The following is a 26,712-nucleotide window of genomic DNA, read 5'->3' as shown; positions in this document are numbered from 1 at the left end:
AAAATCATCCGGTTAATCTTTTTTTCCCTCCCTTCCTCTCACTCGCAGTTCCTTGCCGGAAGAAAACATGTGTAACACCGGATTCTTTCTCTCGCTCTGCGTTTTTATCATCAACCAAGCTTCCGCCATATCGCAGCCTCCTCGCCACTATCTTTGTCCCTCTATGTCCCGATTTGTGTAGTGTTGGAATCTGCATCCAAGAGGAAGGCGAGAGAGAGGTGAGACGCGAAGATGAAGACGAAACAGGCATCAAATTCACTTCCTCCCTCCTCTGTCTCCCCCTCCTTCCCCCGCATCATAAGGCACTCGCACACAAAAAAGTCGGAACCTGTAATATGCACCATAAATACAATCGTAGGTCAATTATGAATTAACTAACTTGCTTATCCCTTCCCCGTAGCCAGTAGCGATTTGCATACCACCAAATCAGTAAAGAAATCGACAGTAGGGCAGATTTATTGGCTCATTTGTCATAGGCAGAAAAGATTGCTTCTGACAGTACTTTGCCATTTCTATGACAGCAAATTAAAGCCAATTTTTTGGGAAAAATGCACTTTTGAGGTGTTTTTTTATAAGACCAGAAGATATAATTTGGTAAACCTTTTTTTTCGGAACCCAAAAGAGGGCTCTCGGAAACGCTGAGATCGAGAATTGGTTCAGTGATTTGGTCAGTTTTGTTTGGGTGTTTAACGACCGCGGGTACCTCAATTACAATACGTTTTCCTGACTGCCACCTTGTGGCGTAGCCATGGGATCATGCTGGGTGGGCTACTTGCCCTTCCGTAAGTTAGTAAATAGTATCTTTTCCTGTGCTATGAACTGAATGTTTCCCCATCCCGATGAGATTATGAAAAAAGTACTGGATCTTGACGGTAATGTCTCTACTTAAGTTTCGAAGGAACATTTGACCCGCACGTCAACAACAAACGACCCTTCGGTATTGGCGTGGCTTATTACCTCTTCACAGATCACTTGAGAAGCTACACTGGTCTTAGCGGTGGTCAAACAGCTCAAATGAATACCAACCCCGAAATTGGCTGTGGATAGCTTGTGATTTAGTGAGATTTGCGACAGTAGGGTTATCGAGAACACACTCCAAGCTGGTGCTCTGTAACTGAAGCAACACCAGACTTGAGTGCCATAGAAAGCTTTTATTGTGGAGTTACTGCCATACTTAATGTTAAGTTAAATGATGTCTCGTCTTCGGCTCCAGTAGCTGAAGGGAAGCCAGATAGTCGAGTGAACAAAGAACAAAGTAATGAGAAGGAATGAACATCCAGCCCTGACACCTTCAAAAAGCGATTGGCAGGTGAAGTGCACACTTTGTAGAGCAATGTCCCACTTGGGACAACAAGGAGTTGGTGAATATCCCTCCGACGCAGATCACAGAGACGACGCAACTGTGGACCCATTAATAGTTATTGGGGTAAATCATTGTTCTACCTCACTGCTTTAATGCTAACCATTCGAACCTTACGGTTCCTACCACTATCAGCGCTTTCGTCTATAGATGACTTGGGACACCATGGAACGCTCAAGCCGCTGCGTTATAACTTTTATCGCGGAGTGAAACCTAACCTCAGCATAAGATCGAATTCACATAAAAGGGGGTTACGGCATTTCTTTAAAAGATCTAATGAAAACTCGCAAAGGAAAATTTTGATCAAGTAATCGAAATTCCAAGGGATTCAATGTCTACTTGAAGCAGAGGAAAGAGGACAGTCACCATCTACACCGATTCAACCAGTGCGATGAAGTAAAACCGCTTGTGAAGTTCGTTACAAATCGGTGTTTTGATAGACAAAGTTGCACAACCATCCTAGCTAGAGTTAATTTGTAGGATTTTTTGTTCTACGATGCTCCGCCTCACCAACTGGATAATTGGTAAAATGACTCCCACCCCAATCAATCGGTGGGGTTTAAAGTGGATGGAGATTTGTTAGTTTTGCGTAGAAATGTTCTAATGCTACCAGACGATGTGCAGCACAACACAACACGAAAAGCGCAAATGAATCAAATCACAAAATCAGGTGTGTTTTTCACCGAGGGCAAAAACAGGAAAGAGAGAAGAGTTAGACTAGTGCGATCCAATCCGAAAGAGAAATGATTACCGAAAATTTTTCCCATAAATATGCGATTTTATCAAAGAACGAAACGAATAAACAACTCACGTATGATTAACTGGTCAAAATTACAGAAAATTTAGCAGTACTTGAGAAGTTTAGCACGCCCAAGCCAAACGTTGCATACATGTGACGCCCTGATTTACCTATCTAGTCTACTTTACGGCTGGGTTCATCAAATTATAGCAAAAAAATTATGCACATTTCACTGTCGTTTGACAGGAAAAACAAGATTTTTGATAACGCCAAGTGAGACTTTCTTTGACACCTACGACAGAGCCTCACAATTGCGCTCAAAAATACGATCATGGGAGTGGTTGAAGGGGGCAAAGAGGAGAAACCTTATCAACGTATTTTTCACTTCTCGACGCGACGTAAATCAGGGATAGCCCTGTGATTAAACAATAGATAAGAAGGCTGGGTTACCTCCCATGCGTAACGGGAATTATCGGGGGAGAGTTGGCTGAGCTGGAAGAATCTAGTAATGATCCATTTTGGCGGGGGATCGCGGGAACAGAAATGTTTCGTGTGAATGCACCTAAATTCGTGGCGTTCCAGTATACTTTTATTTTTTCGGAAAAAGATTTCGGTCCTCCTACGTCAGTCCGGAAAACGGAGCATTCTTGGTACTCTTTGATTAGAGGTAAAAAGTACGTAAAATTGGGAACCTACATGACAGGCTCGAGTGTGAGGACACATGCTTCCGAAGCCTAGAGGAGGACTGATCTTCCCCAGCATTGTCACTACGTCCAAATGTCGAACACGGCCCCTTGATTTCCGCAAAAAAATGGAAAGACATTCGGTTTAATTCATAACAGAAAATCTCGGCAGTTACCACTCCGGTCAGCCTACTTAGCCTCAGGGTCATACTCAGCCCATCGGGTCACAAATTCATCCAAATGATGTGGTCCCAGGATTGACCAATCCCGTGTAAGGTAGTCAAAGTTGTCCATAATAACCGCGACGAAGAGATTGATTATCTAAATAGGGAACAGGTGGACAAGGGAGAAGACCAATTATATAGACTCAAAATAATCCTGTCAAAACTCACCACGAAAGAGCAGAAGAGGTAGAAAGTTATGAAGTAGGGATATGCCAAGTTGGACCCACAATTCATGCCTTCGCTTCCATCCTCAGAGTCCACCGCGCATTTTCGACCTAAATTTGGCACAAGAATTGTTTTACTTCATCAATTTCCCTCCAATTAAAGGATTGTAATGTCACTGTTATTTTACTTATCTAGAGGTTCGGTAAGGAGAGATTTTAGCCTAGCAAATACCCTCGGATTTTATGTAATTAGGGCGCAAAAAATGACTAACGGCCTCTTCGGTACAGAGGTGCTCACATTAGCAATAACCTTTTTCCTATTTTCACCCTGGTGACCCAGACATCGCACAAAATTGTCACAAAAGGCTAAGTTCCTTTCAACGATAAAAAACTGCATCTTTTCACGCAAACACTTAGTGACGCTAGCTGTTGAGACCTTGAAAGGTGGAGAAATAATTCACGCGTTAGGCCTGAACAATCCAGACTCTTTAATAACAGGAAAAAAGAGTTGTCTTCTCAACTTTTCGTCCATATCAAGTAATCTGGCGAGCCAAACTGATCGGCTGGTTAACTGTTTGCATCATCAGTTGGAGCCCTTGCTTCACATTTCCTTCTTGCCCCTCCCCTCCTCCTCTCCACGACTCGCATTCCACTATCAGATCAGATCCACAATCAGCTTTGGAGAAAAGAACAAGTAAATTAAAGTGGACTGATCACCCAGACCGATTTGTTTCTCATCCAACCAGACGGATGACTTATGCAAACCATGACCCTTCTGTAGTGGGAATCTCTCCACTCATGGAGGAGATAAACAACTCCACGTGTTGATTTTGCGAATGCCAAAAAATACTCAAATGAATGTTTGTTAGTTCAGTTCATTCATCTTTCTATAAATAGGAATTACAGGAAAAAGTGGGTTTTTTTCTCCCCATGCTTCATGCAAATTAGACACGCAGATTCCACTGCCGGATTAAACGCCTCAAACTCACTTCAAGGTAATTTTAAGGAGTAATTTCTCCTCTTGGTTCCAAACTATTCAGCTGTAAATGATTAAGCTAGGATTGCTCATGAAATATTTATTCCTTTACAACAATTATACAATGTCGCTGACTCACTTTAACATAGCCATTTATTGCTACTGCAAATTTCTCATAGAACTAGGCTAATTTCAAGAATGAGTTGTAAATTATTGAAATGTTTACTTCGACATGAGGAAAAGATGAAAACACTAGTGAAAGTAGTAAACGGGTTAACTTTAACTACCGTTTCGAAGTTGTTGATTGGCCGATTTAAAAAGGCGCACTAACTGCGGCTGCTCCTATTGGTTGAAACGAATAAATGACTAACGGTGTCGACATCTCGTCATTCACTTGTAAATTTTCTGTTGTTGAAAAAAGAGCGCCTGCAGGCATTACTGCTCGCTTTTCAACCTACCTGGAGTGCAGGCGAGCATTATCTCCTGCCAGGATTCGCCAGTCGCCGATCTGCGAGGCAAAGGAAAAAAAATGGCGAGGACTAGTCGAGAGACGCGAAAGGTAGAAAGGTAAAAATTCATCCGATTACAACATTAGCACTGGAGATATCGCACATAATGTGCGAGAGATAAGCAGGCTGGGTATTGTAAAAAAAAAAGGAAGAGGAGGAAGGGACAAGACGAGGACTACGACTTGCAGAGCGTGGGATAGCATAAAGTAATTATTTCCAATCCTTCTAGATTTAACAGGATACAAGCAAAAAAACAGAAGAGGAGTACACAAACTGTTCACTTTTGCGATTTTAAAAGCTCCGTTTGGGGTGCCAACTTCTACTTGGCACCAAAAATTGGGGCTGAGCCAATGGACTAGAAAGTGGAAACTGCTCGTTTACATTACAGAGGAAGTGAATAATTTGCCATACTAGATGGGGTGATGATTATCCGTAAAATTTGGATGTCATTTGAGGGGAAAAATGAGTCGGTGTAATCGCACCTTAACTGTAGCTCTGACTGTCATAACGTAGGGGGACTTACAGACTGGAAAGTCCAAAGTGGTTGAGAATTATCACCTTTTTTGCAAAAAAGATGCAGCTTCTAACATTAGGAAAGATATGCCATTCTTGTCACTTTACTTGTCAATTTTTTGTGCTTAAAGCTTCTAATCACTACAGCTAATGTTTCTGATTTGGGAGAAAAAAAAATCCTGGGCGAATGGATAGTCTGGTAAGTCTGGAGGAGCTTCACCAACGGAAATAGTGACAAATGAATGGGGGCTATATATTGTCTCTTCTCTTTCTACGCTTGGACATTGACAAGAACTTACAGCTTTGGACCATGAGAGGAGGTCGGATGAACCCTTTCGGCGCAGTGCAGTTTCTTACACACCTATGAACCTCATGACACGGAGCTCTCTTGATTGGAATCCCCCGTTTTGAGGATCATCACTGTCAGCCAAGATGACAGACAACCGTGGCAATATGTGTGATTATGAAAGAGCTTCAAGCACAATTCGGGGATAGTACATTCAGAATGAAGTGGACGGTGTGCATGAATCGTTGAAAAACACGACTGGTCGAGCGTCGGAACACCAATGATGCTCTCAACCCCGGTGGATCTTAGCGCTCTTAACACAGCCTTGGCAATCCTTACTCTGAAAATGGGGCCAACGAGAGGAACATCCGACCCTAGATGCCTGATTTGCGTGTAAGGGAGCGTAAAGTTGCACTAGACTCGAACTGGTGAAAACAATCACTCAAGAATAGCTTTCCCTTTTTTCCAGCATAGGAGTGCTGACAGGAGCAATGAGTTGAAGGGGGCGTTTTGAAAGAGAAGGTCGGCACATTCCGGGTGGCATCAGTACTAGTGTCAAAACCTGAGCATATCATTGTGCTTGGGGGTCAAAGCACGTGGATTCACCACCATTTCAGCACCAATGACGACCTGAAACGGGGTGACTTGGATGCCGAGGCAATCCGGCAATGCTAGAGAATTCGTGCATAAATGCAGCAGAAGACAGTGTCAAAAGGGGAGTACATTTTCTGCTGTGCGAAACAGGTCTCGATTTGATATGAACGCAACTGGAATACATCAACAAAACATTTTCAGATCTTATAGACAGCTCTGTGGGTCGATTTCGTAAAGTCCTGTCAAGGTCAACAGAAGAACCCAGCTCACCTGAAAAGAACGAGGAGGGCGAAGAAGAAGTTGCGGAAGTTGTTGCTACGATGAATGACGCCGTCTTCGCCGAGTGCCAGACCGGGTTGATGAAGACTAATTTTACCAAATAGTTGCATTCCAATGACGGCGTAGATGAAGAAGAGCATTGCGATCAACAGCGCAACGTAGGGCAGGGCCTAACAATGCGAAATCACTAGTTGGTGCCCATCGCTTGACTTAAGTTTCATTGCAACTCCGCTAAGTTGGTTGGGGCTCCCAAAGCCGGTATAAGGCAAGTCGACTTTCCTAGCCACACGCAAGAGTCGGACCCCTTTAAAAGCTTGCTACAAATCCCTGGTCGTGGCAATTGAGGCATCAGTCTTCCCCCTCCAGGAAAAAGGGCTATTCTCCGACTTGAACACCCCAAAACTTCATCTTTAACTCTTCATAAAAAGTGGCAAATTTTCCTGGTTTTTCAAAGAAGGCTCGACCAATTTGTGTTTTAAAAAATCCAAAGAGCGATTATGCTTTTACTGCCCTGGGCTAAAACTGCGAAGACTCACAACAATGAAAATAGTGAAGTCGCGTCAGCTGTTGGCGAATTTCGCACCTCATGGCCGGCAATAAAGCGGAGGGAAAGGAGGGCGGAGAAAAACAGAACTATCTCGTGGATCCCAATGTGGCCTTCTGCGATGGAGCAACCACAGATATGTCTGTCTACCAGTACTCCCTACCTTGCCCCCCACTCCCTACCTACCCTTGGAACACCTACACCGGCTGGCGAGTTGCTGTAAGCTGTGATGCGTGAGAGGGAGGGAGAGTACGGAGCCTACCGAGTTCTATTTTTCGGGGTAGACAAAGCCTTCGGTAAGAGCGTCTTTATTGCCCACTAATGCGAGTAGAGCTGAGGGGGTGACTGTTGAAGAAACGAGGTGGTCCCATTCTCGCGTGGTTATGGTATCTACATTGACCTTGTTTTTATGGTGGTTGATAGCACATTTAAAGTCCATCTATATGTGACGTTGATTAATCAGAAGAGCTGGACGAGGGCACAAGTTTCAAGACACTGTAGAATTTTTGAGAATTAGGCACAAAGGAGCCTTCAAGGATATCACAATGGGAACACTTTCTGAGGTTATGGAGACCCGCAATAAAACTGGGTTACGTGTAGTATGCATTGACAGCTGACAGAATGCCACCGGTTATTTTCTATTGCTCACTAAGGCGTGATGAGAAATGGCACTTGCAGCACTTCGTCCGCCATCCTCAAGAGACGAAGCTTGCTTTGTGCGCCCATGTGTGCGTGTGTAGTGGACCACAGAAGCAGGTTCCCACTTGCTGATGCTCAAACAACAGCTTCAACTAGGATCTGCCTATTCGACACAAGCCGGCACGACTTAAAGGCGTGCGAAAATAAAATTCTTTGTAAGAAAAGGTAACCCAGGGATGGGCAATCAAGAGGGAGTCAGGATGGGATGAGGTGGGGTGGGAAGAAAGTCCTCTTCTCAGTCTCACGCGACAGTGCGAGACCTACCGCTAAATTTAACCGTGAACGCATTCACACTTAGGATAAAGGTGGGAAATGCCGCCTCACTTTATCCTTACTCTCCGCGTTCCCCTGGTAATGCTTTTCCGAGTTCTGTCAAATCATCTCCGAGCCCTAGACGAACGCGTGTCAAACACGGCTCATAAGGAGATAAATGTGAGGTAGAAGCGACGGTTGTCGGGACTGTCGCCTGCTTCTAGAAACAAAGTGCTTCATTAAAGAAGGATTCGCTGAGGTATGGTTGAATGGAAGGGAGAAACAGAGGAGAAACGGAATAGGAGACGAATCCCAGGGGAGCTACTTTATTATTACCCTATCACATCCAAAAAACTGCCCACAGAGTGATTTACCCCAGGAACGCTTTGATTACCTACTAAGGGTACAACAGATGGGTACCCGTAAATGCTCCAAAATTGCACTTAAAGAACCTCAAGGATCGGGAAAAAGTTCGCCCGTGGTAACTCCAATGCGTACTCCCGTATCTGAGACACTAAAAAAACCTTTCACTATAACTAATTGATAGGAGTAGGGGTTACGAAATCACCTCTAACCTGCGGTTTAATTTGGACTGTTTACTACACCCCAATTAGTAATGCACTGCACCAAACGGTTTATCAGTTGCTGACAAAATTCAATGTTTATTCAACTCTTCCGCCTTTGGCAATTTTGTGCATAAACGCTGAAATTGTGTCCTACAATAAACTCGGCTCAAACCCGAGCGCACTGATCACTTTGACAGGACATAAATCAACCAAGTACTACCTGTAATGACTTGATGAAGGTCCATAAAAGCTTCCGGATAGACTCCTCCTTGCTCAAGAGTTTCACCAACCGCATTACACGGAAGAGACGGAAGAAGTTGATGTTAAATTTCAGCGTGGTCTCTGAACTGGCCTACAAGAAATCGGAAATATATCACATGCATGCAACACCCCACTTTTTTACTCATCCAAGTCCGCAGATCACAAATACGTGTCCCACAATGAATGAACAGGGGGATACGTGGACCATGAACGTCAATTATCCGCCAGGATCGACGCAGATGCGCCAACTACACTTTTAAGTGGCTATTGTGGCATGTCGCGACAGTCAAAACGCCGCCCTCTGTCCGACAGTGAGGTCATCCGAGGCTTCCCTTTTCTGTTAGAGAGGAAGGGAGATCAAAGGACTGAAAGCATGCCTCCTCCTCCTCCTCCCTCCGAACCATCTCTCCCAGTCTAGTCAAAACGGCCCAAACATTGTGGGCGAGGGTAATGTGACGCCGGTGTTTGCGCACTCTTTAACTCGCCAAAATGCGAAAATAGAAGGCAGGAAATTGGCTCATGTGTTGATTACACCATGTCAGTGTTTGCGAATGCTGTTTTTTTTTTACTACACCATCATTGGTGTGCTGTTGTCAAGTTGATGTAACGCCACTGATTCTGTTAAATTATTTTAAAATTGAATCTAGTTCATTCCCCCACCAAAGCAAACAAACACTCTTCTGATAAAATCAGGCTTGTCTAAGTGTATGCAAGTGCAGGGTTTTAAAAATAATGCATTAGAATAGATTAAATGTCTTAGTACTGAAGGCGAAAATTTATTTTGCTACACTGTGTGATTTAAAAATGAGAATATTTATCAAAATTGTGAAATAGAGGGTTATTTGGGCAAAGAAAAGGCAGGCGAACTTGAGATTGTCTACCATGGATCGATATCATTCGGACGAAGCGGCTACCGGTGGCCATGACTCACGACTGTCAATTCAGGGCTCACCTTTGGCAAATGGTTGGAAAGGTAACAAGGGTGTCCCAAAAAGGAATTAAAGAACTTTTTAATATTTGTTTAAAGAGCGTTTTTATAAAAACGCGCTGACGACAACCGATGCCATAGAACGAAATAAGCATCAACGACACGTGCCATGGTGCCATGACAGTAACTGGGGCTCATTTACAGTAACAATCAGTCACTTTTGTGTTGACTCATCCCTTTTCTGGTTTGGATCACCGCTGTCTTGCTGTCGCTTCCCATAGATGCGACCGCGGGGATCGATCACGCGGATGGGGCAACACGACCGTACAAGCAATTGAAACGTGGCCGCAGCCCTGGCTGCCAGCCCAGACGTCCCAGACTGTGCATGACTCAGGTGTGACCACACCTGCAGGTGAGGCCTCTTTACCTTACGCAAGTCCCCTGCATCGTCATTGCCACGGCATGTGGGGCAAGTACGTCCCAAATAGACTGCTTCCTAGTCCGATTGCCTCCATTGCTCCCGTTGAGAGCTACCTAACAGTGCACTTGCTTCCACGTAGGTTTCGGTTGCTCGCTTCGCTAACCTGGACAAATACAACGCATCGAGTAAACGCATTTGCCTTCATGCCAGTGGCTTATTTACTGCCCATTTTCAAGGTGCTGGAGAGTGAACACATGAGGAAGCATCAGAGGAGGGAACTTCTTAAAATTGATTAATTCTGAGAGAGTTACTTCAAAGTCTGAAGTGCGGTAAAAAAACCAGGCTGCAGATTCACTCTCAAGGTCATTTTGCACTAGATGGGTATGTCTACACAAAGGAATCACTTTCCCTTCTCTCGCCCCTTGGCGTGGAGATGACTCACTTAGAGGAAGGCCAAACGTCAACGCACGACGAGCAATGGGTGCTTGTGGTCGCATTATTAGCTTCAAACGTAGGGAAAATTGATTGCATTTTCCGCAATTCAAACGTTTAAAGCGTCGGACAGGATATCCTTGAGAGAGACTCTTATTTGGGGCCTGTAAAGCGTTCTTAGTCAACCAATCGGAGCGGGGTAGTTTGCTAAGTGAGCAGCCGTGGCAAAGCGAGATAATAATTGTGCAATTCGCTCACCATCTTGGCGCCACGCCTGTGACAGTCACATCCTTTCTCATATGAAATAACAACTCCAGTTCATCACGACTTCAGCCATACCTCAAGGCGTCACATGGGGTGGCAGCGATAAGCGAATTCCGACAGCCCCGATTTCCAAGGAGGAAGACGTTTCTCACGGTTGGTTAAATCTGCACTCACTGCTAAAGGAAGGCACCAAAGTTGATGTGCCCTTAGTTTCCCCTCCTACGCACTCTCCGGTAATGGGGCGCGATCGGGAATCAACATGTTGGTCACAACCTTAAAAATTCATCTGTCCTCTACCTTGCACTCGTAGGTCTGATCACTTAGGTCATGGTCTGCTAACATGACAACCCTCTTCCTTGTGAACCTATTGGACAAGTGCTATTTCACCGCAAAACATTGATGTAGTTCACCATGCAGAGGACAGAGGACGCGATACCCGGGTGCCCTGGCCAAATCAGCAGTCCTCCACCTATGATCGCAATTTATCATGTTGCCTTCAAAACCGCGCCACAGTTGGTTCTAATGCGCAGGGCCCGTTACGAGCGAATCAGACGGGACAGGCAACCATGAAGTATCAAAGAAGACACCCATAGGAAGGAAACAGCTACAGAGTCAAACCAAAATTTGTTTACGAGCTTTCCATTCACCGCAAATTCTACCAGTACCAGTCGCACCCATGGTCCTCTGCCTAACACACCAGTACGTTTCATAATGGATCCGGGGTTAAAATTGGGCCTCAGGATTGAACAAAGATTAAATGATTCTATAATCAGAGCCACTAAAAAGCGTTTAACTATTGTGGATAAGAATAAAAATATTGACTTACTTTACTAACAATGATGTCAATATAACTGCCAAGCACGATGATAAAGTCGATGACATTCCAGGGGTCCCCAAAGTAGTGCTATAAATATACAAGGGAAGCATCAATTAGTCTTTCCACGGTTAGACATTAAATTTAGTCGCAAAGTGACCACAAAACACGAGACAGGCCATCAATTTTAATAGCCCATCATCTTCAAATTCCGAAGTACGAGTGCACCCAGACTGGACGAAACCAGGGGGTTCAGACATCCCCCGCCCCTGCTCCCCTAACACACAAACACTGCTAAATTGTAAGAACCAGACGAGGAGAGGCGAAAAAAAGAGGAAGAAGCAGAAACTGTAGTTCCGTGAAGGAACAGCTGTTGCTTATGACATCAGACAATGTGAGGCTATTGCCTTTGAACAGAGGTTTTGGGAGTGTAAGTGTTTTGGTTCCTGCGGTGGGTATTTTGACGAGGGAAAGGGCATTTTAGGACAGGCAAAATGATTTCCCATTCAGAGCTCTCAAATAACCATGCATGGAAAGGGATGATTTTATCTCTTTCGTCAGCCAAAGAGGAGGAAATTTTGACGACTTTTTTAGCCCATTATATTACCTCTATATGCATATTATGCTTCCACCAAAAGTGGAGGAATTTCGCCCGATTAAAAGCTCATTTTGAAGGTTGAAAATACTGTGAAATTGGTCAAATTGCCTATTGGTTGAAATAACTTTAAAATCCCAACTTTCATCTCCTCACCTCCCCTACTTGAGCATATAACTCACTCTGAAGCTGAAGGCAGATAGTTTGAGGATGAATTCCACGGTGAAGACGGCAGTGAAGAAGTAATTGAAATTGTCCAACACGCTACTGAAGGTTGGATCCATTTTGTCGTGCTGAAAGGGTAGGAGTTCTCCTATTTAATTTACGGTATGTTATATAAGGAAAAAGGTCCTTTTTTCTATTGAAGAAACTCAGTTTGTTTTTGTCAGCAAAAGCCCACGTCTCTGGCTACCGCGGATGCCGCTAAGACTAATACCACTACTTCAACTCCGGTTGTTTACATTGAATGATGTATAAAAAGCCGCCTTGCGTGACTAATGAAGGTAAAGGGGGACAGACCTTGCATGCTAGCGTAACTGTATTCAAGAAGATGAACGTAAAAATGGTGATCTCCATTTTTCGTGACACCACCATGGACCAGATCTTGTATTGAAGATGGCCCTTGGGAATGTAACGCCGCCGCGGTCGAGCCTTCAACGCGTACTCGATGCATTTACGCTAAAGGAACCGGAGTAAAATGCATACAATAATTGCTATTGAAAAAAATTAAGTAAAAGTACTTTTGAGAACCTGATTTTTGTTCAGTTCGCAATTCTTGTATTCGCGTTCGCCCTCGCGTTGAAAGGTGACAATGACAAAACCGACGAAGATATTCACCATGAAGAAGGAGGCAACGATGAGGTAGATGATGAAGTAAAGAGCAATGTACTTTCGATGATCCTGTAGTGGTCCCATGTCCTCCTCGTTGGAATCAATGCCTGCGTAGAGAATTCTGCAGCGAAAAGGAGAGGGAGATAAATGAAATATTCACTCTACATACCCTTTTATCTGTCAAATTTAAAACTTAAGGGGTAATAATATTTATTCACATTAATAACTAAGCGTCTAAATATCTAGAATTGACGAAAATCTCAGAGTTTGGAGGTAACAATTTTCGCCGCTCCTACGTCCTCCATATTAGATGGTGGCAACACAGAGACCAGAAGACCTGGGTCAGACCTGGCCAGACACTGTTCACATGCCGAGCAACTGTGCCACTGATAAGGGGTGAGTACGTGAATACAACCGGCCGTTGTGCTTCCCAACGTTTCTAGCCCACAGCCGCGCCAGCCATTCAATCGAACAGCGACCCTCCGCGTGTGTGATGCCTCACTTCGTTCACCTACACACATGACATGAGGACAACTTTGCACCCTTGAACGGCACAGTAGATTTCCCTAGGAAAGCCTCGGACACAATGACAAGTCTTGGTTTTGTAGTTTGCGCCCTTTGAACCGTGACATTTTAAGGTCCCTCATCGACTCAGTAGTCCCAGATTGACATGAACACTCGACGTAGGCTGGGTCCAGGGGGATGTTTAAACCAAAAATTAAGTCGAAATTCGCCCTTGAAAGTATCAAAAGGTGAAGCATCAAGGTTGAGAAGGAACCTTTCACTCGAAATCTTTCAGGCAGATATAACAAAGTTAATGGAGGAAACAAAAACTCACGGTGGCCATCCCTCAAAGGTGAGGACCACGAAGAGGGTCAACATGGCATTCGCGACGTTGTCAAAGTTTAATTCCGAGTGGGTCCACACCCTCTCTACCACATCAGCTGGTCGTCCGTGTTCATATTCGATGAAGAAGCCCCTGGTAAATGAAGACAATTGGGATTATACTCTCCCCCACCCTCCATATCAATTTTCTTTTCAACAAAAAGATCTATTATTGAGTCTGTGGACTTACTTGCAGTCTTGTTCGGTGAGTTTGGAGGGATCGTTACAAGAGACGTACTTCCCCTTAAAGAGCTGCACTCCGATGACTGCGAAGACAAATTCAATGAGGACTGTCACCAGCATAATGTTGCCTATGCTCTTCAGGGCTGTGACCACGCATTGCACCACGTTCTGTCAGGAAAACCAACAATAAGGTGCCTCGTTGGGTAAAACGGTATTTTGTGGAAGGTAAGGCTTAACTCAGTGAAATAGGAAGGTGTTCGCACAAAGTACAAGTAATGAACTCACCTTTTCATCTATCCAATCAACTACCCCTAAAAAACTGACTGCCTAATATCCTCTCAGCATGCTACTCATAAGTTAGTAAGCAGCATGCTCCTCCCCATGACCAGGATGTAACACAACTTTAGCGAAGACCCGAAATAGTTGAAATTTTGCAGTAGGAGATCGTATATTAACTCGTGAGATTGATGTAAAAACCTTCTCCCCGCCCCACCCCGACCCCGTCCCAATTGACTGTTTCTGGGTTGCCTTTCGCACGAAGACTTCTTTTTGCTCACCTCTGAGCCGTACCGGGTTGTGTCGAATAGGCACATCCTAGTTGAAGCTGTTGTTTGGGCTTCAGCAAGTGGGAACCCGCTTCTGCGGTCCAACACACACGCACATACGGGCGCACAGAGTGAGCTTAGCCATGTCTTGGAGAGGTGGAGTGGCTAATGAGTAGACGATTTGGGGGGCAACCAATAGTACGTTTGCTTGCTTAATGCCGTAATCATATACGAAAGCCATTTTTCCACCAAAAGTAGGCCGACAAAGAATTTAAGATAACTTGAATCCGTGAGACTATGAAACTCATTCACTAGGCTACTTCCATGGTATGGACGAGTTGCCCCATCACTCGCTTCACCAGAAACAAGTTGCTTAGTAAAACCATTTCTGAATGATGTGTTCTGCAGTTGTGTCTTCCCTCCAAAGGCTTTACAACGAAGTGAACAAGACAATTCTTTACCTCTGCAAAACGAATTAACCTCGGCTTCCCAAGTAAGCAAGCTCGAATCACATCAAGTTTGAACAAGATATAGGAGGGTAAGAGAAAGCAGCACAAAGCTTGCTAGAGAGTATCGTGCCGATTAAAAGAAGCATGTCCAGGCTTCATAACGCAGGCATTCTATACATCCCTATAGGGTACAAGAGATCGTTGTAAGAATGCTAAAGAATTTTTAAAACAGAGACAAACCTTCAAACCCTTGGCTCGATTAATGGCCCGCAAAGGTCGAAGCACACGCAACACCCGAAGAATTTTGACCGCCGAAATTGCCTCATTTCTAGATGGGGGAAAAGAAGGAGACAAGACGACTGAGACGATATTGGAGACTGGAAGGCCGTAAAAGATATTTTTACTTGACAATGGAGAAGCTTTTTTCCTTTTCAAACATTTTAACCTTTCGATCAACCAACAATGGCATTTCCATAATCGAGGCATCGACTTGAACCAGTCAAATGAATGGACTGTGGAGCAAATTGACATCAAGGCTAACTTACTCCAACATGAAGGAGATTAGCGCGACAAAGACGACGATCAAATCGAGAAGGTTGAACATACTTCGCAGGAAGGCACCTTCGTGCATTATGAAACCATGAGCAATCATCTATGAGTATAAAGAGGGAGCACGTTGAAGGCATGGACATACCACTTACAGATTTCCAGTGTTCCACAGGAATTTTTTTGGGATTTTTTAGGCATAAATAAGTAAGTAATGATTGGTGAAATCAAATTGGGAGTAAGCTTAAATGAGTGTTAGAAACCGTTAAAACTTCGGTAGGATTTAATAATGCCAGAAGGATATATACAACAGACGCAAAAATGGGATGCACAAATTAACCAAAGCACTGCAACGCATACATTTCCGCGGAAAAACTTGCTTCAGAGCGCTAACCTTTAGTGTGATCTCAATTGTGAAGACGCTTGTGAAGAAGTAATCAAAGTAATTTAGAATCTGAAAGTGCAAATGCGGAGGTCAGCTTTCACTCAAATAGTCTTTAGAAAGTGGAAATGTGGGTAATATGCATGCAAAACAACGCACCCGATTAGTCAACGAATATGTATTTAAGGGGTCTTCAGCACAAAGTAGGGCTGAACTGATGAGAATGCAGGCGAGAACAAGATTCGTGAAGATTGGCGAGGAAACAATGTTGTGGCAGAAGATCCTAAATCTATTAGAATAGAAAATTAAAGCAGTTCTGATTAAAACGCCCTAGCCTACTTGTTTGTCGGGTCGAAGATAAAGAATGCCGAGTAGGGAGGAATTGTTTGCGGATTTGCCATATTTATCTCCATTTGTTCCAACTTGGAGGCCAGATTGCCATCATCCGGTTCCTCCTCTTCGGCAAATACCTCTTCATAGTTCATCTCCATGTAGGCTAAAAGTGTGCAAACATGAGTCAGTGGCTTTAAAGATGCTTCTACCTAAATGAAATAACGAAAAAATATGTTTTTCTCTTCTCATGCGATTCCTTTCATGCTGCCAAGGCTGTCGTTCGCGCTAAGGGTTAAAACTCACCATCTAATGGACCTTTCGCGTTAGCAGCTCTAGACAACAATCAACACGCGTTGCATATTAAAGCTGTTTAAGAGAATACATTCAGAGAGGCAGAAAAATAGACGTCAACTTACGCCTCTGCAGCTTTCTTGGCAGCTGCAGAAGATCCGGGATGATCGTCAACGTCGTTGTCGTCATCCATCCCGCCTTCTTCATCATCTTCATCTTCATCGCTCAGATTGTCCACAGCGATAGCCAAGAAGACGTTCAGTAGAATGTCTAGAGAGATTACCTTAGTGTAATTGCCACTCAAATGTTTTAAGAGGAAAAGTTATGCACGTTGAAGATTATCACGGCGGTTGAAAAGGGAAAAGAGTTGATAGAGGACTCTGATAAATCTCAAGCAAGAATGACATTGCTGGAATTCTGAAGCGAGAAGTTGATGGGTATTGACTATCATCCATATTTTAAAACATTAAAAAGACTCCCTTCAAAACCGTTTTCAACAATAGCTAAGAGGACTTGGTGCAGCTAGTTGGCACAAACCGACAAGGAAGAGCAGTCACAAATGCGTGACGGCGAGTGCAGATAAGATAAGATCTTCACATAGCTGCAGCATCAACAGCAAATGTGGCAATTCCAGGAAAAGATACTCTAAGTGAGTCAACCCAATTGTATTTATTGGCGGAAGTATGCACACTCCAAACAACTTCCAAGGTATGCTCAGACTAAAAACGGCGGATCACATAGATAATGCCACCGAATTTGCTTCACTACACCTCCAGCGCAAAAGGCAGGAACGGTTTTGGGAAGTAAAGTGTGTTTGCGAAGAAAAGAAAAATTGCAAGAAAGTGTTAACAAGAAAAGGAGAATCTAAGAACATCTAGAGAGGGAGTCTGATACGTATAGAGGAAAATTCGGGTTTCCGTAAAATATATCTGAACAGTAAGGATTGTATAATAGTTGTCAAAGTCCTGCTTGATAACTTTTCGAAACTAATTTTGAGGACAATTCTGTCGACAATACTTATCAAACTAAGCACCATGATGGCAATTAGTTTCATATAAGGGTAATTTTTTTGCGAACCCAAATTCAGCCTAGATTTCAAACAAGGTTTATGTTTCCTAGATCCTGATTATACCCATTTGAAACCCTCGCATCAGTTTGTAATTTATTTGGTGAACTCTGGCGGCATTCCGAAAAGGATAAATTGAGATGGATTAATTTCAAAAAAAACCTAGTCACAGATGGACCCAATTTTGGCAAACCTCTTTAGACAAGGGTACTACTACTCCTGTCGTCCTAGCTACTAAGTACAGTGATTAAAGAATTGACTTCGTCCTAAGATCCTAGTTACTAGCGTCACATATACGCCACAGGACCTCTTTATCAGTTGTGGCAACTGTGGCTGTGCTGAGTCGTGTACCGCAAACAACTCTATTGAATTCATATTTAAAAATGAATAATAATAGTGGCTTGATAAAATTACACCTCCTACATTTACTTGTTATACTATACGAATACAAAATTTAGACTGTTGTGGTCGATCTTCTTGAGATCCCGGTAGCTAGAAAAACGTTTTTTGCGTTATTCAACAGCTAAACATAAGCTTGATGATCCCATTTACTACAAGTGGTATATTTGACGGTGGAGTGAGCGAAACTCACAGTTTCCAACAACAAAGACGATGACGAAGTAAATAACCACGAAAGCGAACAAAGGACCATCAGCTTTGTAGGCACGCATCCCATTGTACATCACAGCGTTCCAATCCTCACCGGTCAGCATCTGAATGGGGCAAGAATAAGTATAACAATGTACATCAAATCACTGGTATCTTAATCTGCGCGGGGAAGTGAAGACACATCTAGGGAGAAGAAAATTACTCACCCTTTTACCGAATTCCCCGCTCCATTTCCACCCTTATCCTCCAGTATCTAGCTAACACCCGGAAAGCTTTGGTACAGTGCGATTTGCCAGTACTTCTGAGCCTTTTCTAGAGGAATCTGCAGCGTTGTTCAAGGAGGACAATCTGTCTCCGTATTCACTGTGTTTGTGAAGGATTAGGTTCACCACTACCACAAAAAGAATATTCATGCTTGTGCGACGTGGCATTACGTTATGCGTCGTGTCGATCAAGGGTCCAAGGTGAGGCGTCACACACGCGGAGGCGCGTGGCTGTGGGCTGGAAACGGTGTGAAACACCGCAGCTAGCACAGTCACTGGTGTCCAGTTGTTCGACCGAACGTTTTTTATTCATTTAAAGATGTCTACGCCATTGAACTCATCACACCGTCACAGTACGGCATGGAATGGCCTCGTGAAATATGATTGAATTGGTCTTGTGAAATGTGCGCACCAGCCCAACGAGACTGAGTGCTCAATTCTGCAGCAACTTCCGCTGATGTGATTCAATCCTGGCTGGTGGAAAAAATTAAACTCAGTGGGAAAGCCGTAGAGACGTCTGGATGTCTGAGACTCCAGAAAACGATCCTTTTTTGAGTTTTTGGAATTCCTCTATCTCGTTTCGAATTCTTGAAGCTTCCAGAGCACGTCTTCGACCAGTTACCCGAGGTCAATCAGAGTACTACAGGTATGGGAGGAGAGCGCTACCTCGTGTTGACAGCAGACGCACAGGGATAGACCCCACCACCCAGCCCAAGTTCTCATCTCTCTGGCTATTTCGGTTGGAGACTCAACCAGATTCAGGCTTACACACACTGAACAGTAGACTATAACAAAGGCATTCGGAGAGAAGGCGGATTGCGGAAACAGATTGACCTGCCAATGAATTGCTCAAAGGCGGGTGTATCAAGTTCATCCAAACTCATCAGTTGTGCTGTCGAGACTAACATTACCGAGAGGGGAGGCAATTCGTTTAACCCTACATCCACTACGAAGAGCAAGTTGGGAAATATGTCCCACAGGACTTGGAAAGAAAAATAGGCTCTTGTGTTTTACGCAGTGTTCGTTAGGCGTCAGCGGCATTGTCTCCTAGCGAGTCGATTGCCGTGTACACGCATGCCGCAGCCTTTTTTCTTTCCCCTACGCGTGGGAGGTGGATAAAGGTATCTGCAATGGAGACCTGTCCTATTGACTCCTCTGGTTGGAAGTTCGACAGGATCCAAGCTCACGTCCCAAAACGCCAGTTCCAAACATGAGGTGGCATCAATTAGAGAACAAAGGCTACTTTGGATTTTTAAATTAGTGGAACCTTTTACCTCAAATACGTAACGCACATCGTGTTACACAGTGAACATAATCATTCAAAAAGGGGATCAGTCATGCGGTTACTTGGTGCTAACCTGAAACACAGTGATCATGGACTGGGCGATGCCATCAAAGTGGCTTCTGGGTTTGTCGGTGTTAGGAAAATTGAAGGTACCACCGAACCACTGCATACCCAAAAGGGAGCAGATGAGAATGAAGAGGAAGAGGAGAAGCAGCAGACCGGCAACCGACTTTATCGATTTCAGCAGACGGTTGACAAGACCCCGTAGACCAGCCCAGTAACTGAAGAAAGAAGACAAAAAAGTAAGTGACGTTACTGGTAATGAGGTGGAACCAGAACTAAATAACCTGAAGCCACCCATAGAAGACCTGATCGAGAAGCGAGTGTCAAATGAAAAGCAGTCTCTGTTGAATAGCGTCCAATTAACCATAAGGGTTGTACCTTGTCAATAGGAGTGGTAAAAGACTTGCCCTACAGGAAGCCACGGTATACGTCACGATGGTAGTTGCTGATACAGCGGAGTAGCCACGGCGACAGTCACGGACCGCTCTCAATGCAGGATGTAATTTAGGTGGCAAAGATGAGCGATCACAAAAGGGAGTGCATTCACCAGAAATTTGTCCCCACACCAAACTCATGGCACTCTACCCATTCAGCTCATGCTACTATTGGTAACACAGACTTGGGAGATGATTACGAAGCTCCAAACATGTTACCATCATTTCTCTCCCAATGCGTCTCAATCACTTAACATTAGTTTAAGTGTACTTCTAAATAAATGGATTCCTTAGTCTCCTTAGATTGTACTGTAACCGGACGACATGGGACTCCAATCGTGCTTGTAGCCTAACAACCCTTCGGCACATTGACGATCATCCCTCCATTCGGATGCAGTCTTTCAATAAAAAGGAGAGCATTGCAGCCGCGTTAATGGGTCTAACCTCGTTGGCCAATGCAAAGACAAGTAGAGGGCGAATTGGCATGCTTACTGGGTGATTTTGAAGATGCGTAGGAGGCGAGCACAACGCAACACCGAGAGTCCCATTGGGTCGATAACACCTATATAGGTGAGGATAATCTCCAGAATGGAGACGACAACGACGAAAAAATCGTAGCGGTTGAAGAGAGTTGCAAAGTAGTCCTGAATGCCATAGGCGCACATCTTGATGATCATCTCCAGAGTGAAGAGGCTCACAAACAGCACATTGGCAAAATCTACGTGGGAAAGAATGCAGATGTAGGACTGAAAGCCTCTATTTTGTGGAAATGAGGTTCGGATGAGTCGACAGGTACAAATAGACTTACTTTGAAATTGATTGAGCCAGAGTGGTTGGTTGTGATGCTCAGTGACCAGAACAATGGTATTGAGAAACACAAAGGTGAGGATTAGAGCAAAGAATTGGCGACTCTTTACAAACGCCGTTATCACCCGTCGAAGGCGTTTTCGGAACTTCTTCAATCGACTGTGACAGAATAATGAACAAAAATCGCCTTACTACTCAAGTGGAAATTTGATAGACTTAGACAATGGCCAAATCTCACCTGACCTTCCCCATCGTGCATACTGAGAAAAAAGGTAGAGTTATTAAGCGGTTTTCTGCTGTGAAAAGTTAGGGAAAGTCATGTGGGATATTTCACCACGCGGGTCTCGCAATTTCCTCTCCACGATTGTGGTCTTCCAGCCGTTTTTAGGAGTACTAAATAGGTGAGAGTGGTGAGCGAATCCTCGTTCAAATAACCTTCTACAATCCTGATCTCAGAACACGCAAAGACTCACTGCTAAAGGCATGAGCCGAGGTCGACAACGTTGAGAAGCCCTCAATTTCCCCTCCTGCACACGCCATTAATAGGGCGCAATCAGGTCCCAATGGATCACTCACAGTCTTAAATATGCATCTATTTTCTACGTTATACTCGTGTAGAGAGCCACTTAGGTCATGGCCTGACTGTATTACAATCCTCCTCCTTGTGATCCACTCGGAAAGGTGCTACCACACTATAGAACATCCTTAAGCATTTCATGGTGCCACCAAACCAACCCCTCCCGATGTAGTTCACCATGCAGAGAACAGGGGGCATAATGCCCTGGTACCCTAGCCAAATTGGCAGTTCTCTCCCTATGATCTCAGCTTATCATATCACCTTCAACACCGTATCACGGTTGATTCCAACGGGGAGGGCTCGTTGCGAGTGAACTAGACGAGACAAGCACCTACGAGGAGTGCTAAGGAAAACCCCAAAGAGCAGAAGAACGAAACTTGTTCATGGGCTTTTCAGTCTCCACGAGTTCTACCACCACCTTGGTGCCACGGACATCTGGCCGTGCCAACAGACTTCCAACCTAAGCCTAGAAGTGCAAATGTAATAGACTGATGGGTTTGATTACGCGACCTTAACTCTGCGGTCATGCGGAACTGAGGTCAAACAACCAGACTGGTAGATGGTACGATCCCTCGGTGTAACTACGAGTATCAAATTAACGACTCTTCACTGAAGAAGGAATTCGTACATCATTTGAGAATATGGGAAAGCGCTGAATTCACAAATGAATCTCAGCAGGGCACTTTTTGCGGTGATATTGCCTTCTCCAAATGTATTCACCACGAGATGTAAGAGGATACAAAAGGAAAAAAACGTTGCTCGGAGGATAAACGCAGCGAGTTGGTTGTGAAGGTAGCCTACACCTTCTAAGTAAGCAAGTCAACAATATTGGTGCTGCAATGATGTCCCTGGCGATGCGCCATGAGTCCCCTCCCTTAATTTTCTCATTTGTGCCCGCATGTCACAAACACGTGACATTTGGTCGTTACCGCGTTATGAAGAGTAGCGCCACCAAATTGTCGCAAACAGGTTGGAGTGTTGGAGTCAAATCAGTCCGACAAGACAACTGAGAGGTGGTGGCCGATCCTTCTTTCAAAGACCCTGGCACTAAACGTCTCAAGCTCGGCGTGGTGTACGTGAACGAGGAGACAGACATGAAGGAGGATAGCATTTTTACTCGAGTAGTCCTTCGTAGGATTTGTGTAATCGTGACGGAAATCGAGGCCTCCAGAGACATGACCCCCTTTCGTCCTCACTTATTGGTGACTACCTTGTCAACTCACTGTCATTTTGGGCACATAGAAAGTAACGTAAATACCGATTAACGCTATTTTTTGAGGCTTTCGATGGCAATGCTGCACCACTCCTACAAAATAATCACATCTACTTAAAAACATGTCCTTTTCTCGTGTCAAAGATAGCAAGTAGTCCTTTGTCTCCACATGGACAAAATGATGAATAACACCGACGCTATCGTGGAGCAAGGAGGAAGCTAGAAGAGATGTTTAGATTGGAGAGGAAAGTGCATGACCTTGGCTTTCTTACCGCATTCCTTCACAGCACTGGGACCTGGCGGTTGGCTCGTTTGTGGCCTCCTGATCCTCCACAATTTTCCCGTCCATAAGACCTTAATGAGAAAGTCCAAACAAGAAGTATTCCCATTTACTACTTCTTACCCAGTCATTCCCGGATCGTGGAAACGTGTTACAAATCTGCTTAGGTGAACTGGGGGATAGGCTTAATTTAATGGCAAAACCCCGGCAAAACAGTTTACAATTATTTTGGGTTTATTTACAAAGGTCAAATGTGTGAGTTCACTTAACACACAGACCATCAAGGATGCAATTTTGACATTCTGTCCATGGAGGAGATCAAGGACACAACATCTCCCGATAGCAATCAATCAAACTTAAGTGGTCTTTCGGTCTTCACAAATGTTCAGATGTGCAGCAGATGATTGATAGGAGCAGTAACACACAAAAAAGTGGGCCTCCCGCATAGGATGCATAACGAAAAACCAAAGATAAGACGAAGAGATATGTAGGGGATTCAACCAGCCAACCAACCAATAACGTTTAAAAAGCAATTTCGACAGTTTCCGGGAAGATGCAGCAGATCTGGACAAAGTCGTGGGTTCTTTAGAAATGACACCAGAGATGGAAGAAGGACATGGTAAATCACGCCAGCGCAATAAAGTTGTGAGGCACCAGTACAATCAACTCAAAGCGGGACACAAACGATCCGCGAGAGCCACATTTAGGAGACGAAAATTTGACTCCAGAAGTAAACAATGCAAGGTCAGTTCACTTCCTCTGCTGAATGAAGGTCCAGTGCAGATGTGACCATAGAATGGTCAATGACAGCGGCAAAGAAAGGTGACAACCGCCACTTGGAGCTTGGGGAAGATCATCAGGAGAATAGGGGGGATGGGGATGAGATGAAGTACTAGCTCCCTCCCTACATTTACCTAGAGAGGTGCAGTACCTCTTTCGGCACAGTTTTGTGGTGGGCGAGGCGATGTGAAAACCTGGGTTGTCTCACATCACTGAGAATAGGGCTTTCCTTACTGGACTAGCAAGGGTCAGTTGCTTCAGTAGTCCTTCTTGCAGAACTTCGAGTTGTACTGCCACACTGCCTGTGTGTGGTGCGATTGGCGTTTGCCCTTCGGAAAGCGAATAATCCTATCCGCAGTTCATTACACATACCCACACACGCACAGACAGACAGAGGAGGCATGGTCAATTGGGAGGGGGCACGGGACCTGCGTGCGAGTGGTGCGTATCTTGGAAATTTAACGTGAGTTGGATGGCGGGTAGCAGATGGTGAAGTGAGTAAATTGTTTGAGGCTAACCAACCAATGATATGCTCATCCATCTAATGAACATTGGAATAAAAAGTCACGGAAGTCATTTTTCATCACCAGTCGTTCAAGTAATTAGCGAACAATGTAAAATAAAGGCGACTTTTTTAGTGTGTTTAAAAGAGGTGACAACAGATAAGCTGTTAGCCTCCGAAGTTTGTTGCCATCTGTTGACGGACTTGGAACTCCCTCTTATTCCCAGTTGGTCCAGGCACAAACCAATTGTTTCATCACCTACGTTATTTTCAACATTGACGAAAGCTGTTCTTGCCGTGCTAACCACAAATTGTTCAAACGTGTCAGCAGTGACATGAGAGTCATTAATGCACAAGACAAGACCAGATGACTTTGTCCGGTCTGAGACACCGAACTTTGGATGAGTAATCACCCAAATCTGCTCTCTCCTTGTGCTTTTTTCATCTACCGCGTCCTGTATCTTTACCAAATGTCACGCCCTAAGTATCGCAGAAGGCCTCTGTAGCTTTGAAACTGAGATAAAATTCGTCAAGCGGAGAGGCTCAATCAAAATCTTGGAAGAAAGGAGGGGGAACAGGGAAGAGCACAACCAACAGTACGGCAGGACCGACACATCAGTTCGCGATAAATGCAAACAAATCACTGCATGCAATTTACAAGTGCCTAGAATTTGCGGTAAGCTCTGGGGAGAACCGACCAATAATAATGGATAGAATTCCGAATTTTTCTCCCTTTACTGGATGCCAATAATTTGACGAAGAAGGGGGCATTGTGTAAATGGGAGACAATTTACTGTGCTTTAAAAATTAACGGCAAGAAACATTCAATTTTCGCATGCATCCGTCCAATATCTTCTTTAATCAAAGAGATTCAAACAAACAAACAAGCAGGTGGACCGAATATTCAAGAACTCAAAGAGACATCGTTGCATCTTATTTGGTAAAATAACTGGTTAAATACTGCCCACTAATGGCCTCATCATTCTCAGCAGGATTTGATTTAATAATCTTGGAATCATTCTTAGAAAAACTTTCGAGATGAGAAGACCATCACAAATGTTCTGCTCCTCCTCCACGTTTACTAGATAAGTTTTTATTTTCTTCGTAAAGTAAGAGGTGAAAAGACAAGTATTAGGAAACATTCCGAGTTTTGTGTTCTAGACAGAAATGTGTAAATTAATTGCCACTTGCAATGACCCAATTCGGAAAAGAAGCAGACTTACGAGTAGTACTTGCGACTTCATCTGAATGACAAAAATTTTTCAACAGCTTTTAATAACAAAAATGACAGATGGAAATTTTCCAAATAACAGGATTTACTCATTTTGGTAAAATTAAACATCCCTGTTCTCCAACTTAATTAATTACGGGAATGACTCATAGGCGGCAGCCAAGGTCATAGTGGAGGGAGAGGGAATGTGATTGGTTGAAAGTAATTAACAAGACTTCACGTACCAGATTCCAATTCTTTGTTGCTTTTCGCCTCGGCCTCTGATTCCGAAAGGTCCTCTGGTAGATTAAAATGGGGGAAAAAAAACAAGCATTTCGTCTTCTTACATCTGTGAATAATATTTGGACATTTAAATACACAACCGCTATCCAAAATATCCGAGATAGTACGTAATGAGCTGAGCCAAGTCAGGTGTCTTGCGCTAAGTTCAGCAAAAACAGTAATCGCACCTGCAATTTCAATCCACTCCTTATAATTTTCATAGTCCTGTTGTTCCCTCTTTTGCTGGCGCTCCTTTCGGAATAATTCCTTCCGATCTGTCTTATCCTTCTCTTTAGTGAATTCTCTAAAATATTAAAAAATTCCTATGCTTAACATTAAAAGAACCGCATTGAACTACTATGGGCCAACCGAGAGCTGACCACCAGAGGGCAGACGAAATTCCCCGATGACTCACCCACTCAAGACACCAAGAACGAGATTCATGACAAAAAAGGAGCCCAGAAGAATGAGACTGACAAAGTATATCCATGGCCACCAATGACCGACTGCGGCAGCTATCTGAAAACATGTAAAACAAGCGACTTGATTAACTGTTTCAGTTGTGTGGGCCTATGTGCTGGTTTAATTCGCAAGAAGAGTCAAAATATGCACAAACTGAAAGGGGGTAAGTGGCAAAGTAGTATGGGGCATTTCTGGTACCTTCGTCCGGGAAATTTGGATTTACAGGAACAAGCACTGCATCGGTACAAAAAGTGCGGGTTGTGCTCGGCCAGAGGAGGGAAAACAAAAAAGTGTTTTTATAGGTAGGCCAAAATAGAGGAACAACCTCTAT

The 26,712-nt window shown here is 44.0% G+C and overlaps 1 protein-coding gene across 1 annotated transcript in view; it reads right to left on the bottom strand. All coding sequences in view use genetic code 11, as the record gives it.

The window, feature by feature from the left end:
• Window positions 1-991: 991 nt before the first annotated feature.
• Window positions 992-26,712, bottom strand: part of EGR_08501 (Muscle calcium channel subunit alpha-1) — a gene marked incomplete at both ends in the record, with an annotated part of 30,841 nt that continues 5,120 nt past the window's right edge. Inside the window, 28 exons of the mRNA XM_024497750.1 lie at window positions 992-1,108; window positions 2,796-2,892; window positions 2,976-3,103; window positions 3,175-3,281; window positions 4,605-4,654; window positions 6,319-6,497; window positions 8,609-8,740; window positions 11,521-11,598; window positions 12,286-12,396; window positions 12,623-12,781; window positions 12,854-13,055; window positions 13,773-13,913; window positions 14,010-14,170; window positions 15,237-15,324; window positions 15,542-15,648; window positions 15,937-15,996; window positions 16,084-16,213; window positions 16,264-16,420; window positions 16,561-16,589; window positions 16,674-16,818; window positions 18,207-18,327; window positions 19,845-20,052; window positions 20,761-20,986; window positions 21,077-21,234; window positions 23,138-23,219; window positions 25,883-25,936; window positions 26,108-26,223; window positions 26,335-26,438. Coding sequence (XP_024347836.1) covers window positions 992-1,108; window positions 2,796-2,892; window positions 2,976-3,103; window positions 3,175-3,281; window positions 4,605-4,654; window positions 6,319-6,497; window positions 8,609-8,740; window positions 11,521-11,598; window positions 12,286-12,396; window positions 12,623-12,781; window positions 12,854-13,055; window positions 13,773-13,913; window positions 14,010-14,170; window positions 15,237-15,324; window positions 15,542-15,648; window positions 15,937-15,996; window positions 16,084-16,213; window positions 16,264-16,420; window positions 16,561-16,589; window positions 16,674-16,818; window positions 18,207-18,327; window positions 19,845-20,052; window positions 20,761-20,986; window positions 21,077-21,234; window positions 23,138-23,219; window positions 25,883-25,936; window positions 26,108-26,223; window positions 26,335-26,438 — 3,447 coding nt within the window. The remainder of the gene's footprint in view (window positions 1,109-2,795; window positions 2,893-2,975; window positions 3,104-3,174; window positions 3,282-4,604; window positions 4,655-6,318; window positions 6,498-8,608; window positions 8,741-11,520; window positions 11,599-12,285; window positions 12,397-12,622; window positions 12,782-12,853; window positions 13,056-13,772; window positions 13,914-14,009; window positions 14,171-15,236; window positions 15,325-15,541; window positions 15,649-15,936; window positions 15,997-16,083; window positions 16,214-16,263; window positions 16,421-16,560; window positions 16,590-16,673; window positions 16,819-18,206; window positions 18,328-19,844; window positions 20,053-20,760; window positions 20,987-21,076; window positions 21,235-23,137; window positions 23,220-25,882; window positions 25,937-26,107; window positions 26,224-26,334; window positions 26,439-26,712) is intronic.

Source organism: Echinococcus granulosus, assembly GCF_000524195.1.
Source record: "Echinococcus granulosus chromosome Unknown EG_S00108, whole genome shotgun sequence".
Taxonomy (NCBI): domain Eukaryota; kingdom Metazoa; phylum Platyhelminthes; class Cestoda; order Cyclophyllidea; family Taeniidae; genus Echinococcus; species Echinococcus granulosus.
This window is presented reverse-complemented; position numbering and strand designations above follow the sequence as displayed.